At 46.1% G+C, this 3638-nt stretch overlaps 1 protein-coding gene across 1 annotated transcript; it reads right to left on the bottom strand.

Moving 5' to 3' along the window:
• Positions 1–1970: 1970 nt before the first annotated feature.
• Positions 1971–3341, bottom strand: LOC308089560 (cysteine--tRNA ligase, cytoplasmic-like; the record flags this gene model as incomplete). Its single annotated transcript, XM_080434353.1, has 1 exon — positions 1971–3341. The coding sequence occupies one exon, from the start codon at positions 3339–3341 to the stop codon at positions 1971–1973; it is 1371 nt and encodes a 456-aa protein (XP_080290479.1).
• Positions 3342–3638: the final 297 nt, after the last annotated feature.

Below are 3638 nucleotides of genomic sequence, written 5' to 3' on the forward strand. Positions count from 1 at the left end.
AAAACAAAGCATTTACTTTTGTTATGTTATTTTTATGTTTTAGGACGATAGAGATTATGACCACAGCTGCTGTCTATCCTAAAGACATGGATCTGTCTGGTGGAAATGGCCCAGACTATGATGAACATGCTGAACTAAAACAATCCCTCAAGCCATGAAGATCATGTCCCTCATCATTTACAGCCTGGTCTTTGTGCTCGGTGTGTTGGGGAGTTGTCATCTGGGTGACAGGCTTCACAATGAAGAAAAACATCAACACCATTTGGTATCTCAACCTCGCTGTGGCCGACTTCCTCTTCACAGCGTCTCTGCCCCTGAGAATCACACAAACGGCTCTGGACTCCCACTGGCCTTTTGGTACATTAATTTGCACTGAACCCTACCATTCTACACATGAACATGTATGCCAGCATCTTCATTCTGATGGTCATCAGTGTTGACAGATGTGTCTGTGTGGTGTGGCCAGTGTCGGCCACGAACCACTGCAGTGTCAGAAATACGTCTTGGGGGAGTCTGGGTGTCTGGTTACTTGGCTTGGCTCTCGGCTTTCAGCTCCCCTTACTTCATCTTTATGGACACACAGCCCTCGTGATAAGGACATCATCTGGTGCTTACCACCTATGCACTCACTGATGACTACAGTCCACCCGCTGGCCGCAACATTTCGATTTGGGGCCATGGTCATCACTCGCTTTCTCCTAGCATTTGTGGTCCCTTTCACAGTCATTGTCCATTCTTATAGCAACTAACTTCCACTGGTCTATAGTCTATAGCATAAGTACAAGGATCAAATGAAACATTCCAATGAACATAAGGAGTGTTGTTTTGTATCCTGATTTGAACTGTAGTTCAGCCTCACTAAACAGTTGACAGCTTCCGTTGCTATGGATACAGGGAAGGTAAATAGAAGTTGTGCACTGAGTTCTATGTTCATATTTGCAATAAAAGAAAGAGGCTTGTATTAAAATACATTAAAAAGCATCATGAGTGTTTTTCAATACATTAAACAGCATTATGAGTGTAACAGACTATGCATTATGCTATATTAAACAGTGAAGTCTAAGCTGCTATTAGAGTGGTCTCTGTGCACAAATGAAACAGGATGTATGTCAAACCACACTCACACATGTATCCTCCATCACAATGCAGCTTCACAGCTGATGTCATCTCATACTAGTTTGAGTTTGTGTGTGGTGTATGCACTCAATTTAAGACCAGAATCACTGACCCTGTTCATGGTTGGTCTGGTAAGCAACACTTGTAAGATTCAACATCACAGAGAGATCACAGCGATATGGGATCTTCATGCCTTCATCTTACACTTTTGCAAGTTTAGCCATCCGTTGCTCTTGTTTCCTTCTAGCAGCTTCTTTTTTCTTTTTCTTCTCTTCTACCATTTTTTTCTTTTCATCTCTTTCCCGTAGTAGTGTGTCCTTATCCACTAGTTTCACCACTGTAGGAAGGCCTTCACAGTCTTCCAGTCGGACTCCCAGTTCAGGTAAGGTATCATTACGGACCATATCACACAGCTGCAACAACTCTGTCACTTTCTGCTCTCTGGCAACTTTTCGGACACTCTCTCTGAAATCTGAAAAGACTTTCAGATATGGCATCACTGTGCTTTCCAGTTCTACCCTTTGACCTTGTCCTCCCACTGGAAATCCTATGGTCTCTGGACCAAAAGTCTTCAGCATAGACGTGAGATAGACAGCGATACTTTGCACTAATAGGCGGTTGGGCGTCAGCCTGGCGTTCGTCCTGCTGGCCATGTAGCTGTTGGTCAGGCTGACCAGTGACCTCATCTCCTCCATGACACAGCGGGTGTCCATGTTGTCACACAGAGCCTCATGGATGCCACACTTCTTCTCACAGAAACTGTTGTTCAGGTCCATCTCTGCCGCTTCCCACTTCTCAAACCGACCTGTGATATCGTCGGGGGAACGCAGTATGTCCTTCACGTTGAGGAAGAATTAATTCATGAACTTCTCATATTGGACAGCTGACTCCATTGTGTTGAGGGAATAGTCCAGAGTGTCCTTCCATGAGTGCGTTAAGAAAGCCAGTCGCAGTTGGCGAACTGTGTTCTTTGCCATGGCATCTTTTATGGTGATGAAGTTCTTGAGAGATTTAGACATCTTGCAGCCTGCGATTGTCAGGTGTCCAGTATGCAGGAAGTAACGAACCCAACAGTCATTCTCAAAGAAAGCCTCCGACTGAGCCAACTCGTTGTCATGATGGGGGAATCGGAGATCAAATCCTCCTCCATGGATGTCCATTGACTCTCCTAAAATGGAGCCAGCCATGGCTGAACATTCAATATGCCAACCTGGCCGCCCCTTTCCCCAAGGAGAATCCCATGACGGCTCACCAGGCTTGGAGGCTTTCCACAAAGCAAAATCATTTTCGGATTTCTTCTCACTTAACCTGTCAGCAGAGACGCTCAGGTCACCCTCTCCCTCTTGTAGAGCCTTCTGGTCACCAACTGCTTCCGGCACCAGCTTGGCATACGAGTGCTGCTCACTGGCATCAAATGTCACAGTGTCAAAGTAAACCGAGCCGTTTGATTCATACCCATATCCATTTGAGATAATCTTCCCTACAAACTCCACAATCTCAGGCACATATTCACTGACCCGGGTGAGAACATCTGGAGGAAGGACATTCAAGTCTTCCATGTCTTTGTGGTACTCTCCTTCCCAGTATTTAGGCAGAGTAGAGAAGATGGCGTTTTCAGTCACTTGGCTTCCAAACTGAGCGTCCAACCATTCAGCAAGTAGATCCATGGCAACCTGAAGTAGCAGCTGGGCCTGGGATTGTATGATATCTGCTTCAGCCTTGTTCTCCACAGCTTCCTGCAGAGGCTCTAGGGCAGCGGTGACCGCATCATCCAAACGTTGCAGCATCTGCTTCTTATCCTCGTCTTTTGTCTCTTCCAGCTTAGCCTGAAAGGGCCCTCTGGCACTAAGGACATCCTGTAGAATCCGCTGGACTCCTGGATTCTTCTCCTTGTATTGCTCCAACAGGTAGTTCTGTCTGGCCCTCTTGATTATCTTATCGTCTATGTCTGTGATGTTCATGCAGTACAGGACATCATATCTGAAATAGTCTTTCAGTATCCTTCTCATGATGTCAAAGGATATGTATGATCGAGCATGTCCCATGTGAGACGAGTCATACACTGTGGGTCCACAGCAGTACCACAGCACCTTCCTCCCATTCTGGGGGATGAACAGCTCCTTAGAGCGTGTCAGGCCGTTGTACAGTCGAAGTTGTGAGACAGGAGTCCCGGCGGGTGCAGACCAAGGAGGCTGCACCCGCTTTTCTTTCACACTCTTCCTCATGGGTTGGGGGTCCAACATACCACAATATTACCCAAGAACAGGACGCATTTGACAGTCAACACTTCAACCTCTCTCAACCTATACAAACCACTATATTCTCTCAATATTAAAGTAACTTCAGTACCTTATATAGGCTGATCAAAGCTGGCTCTGATGTCACACACAACACAAATCAGTGCCAGGGCCTACAGTAAGTAAGATTCTTCAGTGCACTCTGTCTCAACATCAGGTCCGGGGCCCACCAGGGTCCAAATGGACACTTAATGGTCTATCATTCTGAAAGTGTATAAATGAAAC

This window comes from Gymnoscopelus braueri, assembly GCF_963280865.1.
Source record: "Gymnoscopelus braueri genome assembly, chromosome: 1".
Taxonomy (NCBI): Eukaryota; Metazoa; Chordata; class Actinopteri; order Myctophiformes; family Myctophidae; genus Gymnoscopelus; species Gymnoscopelus braueri.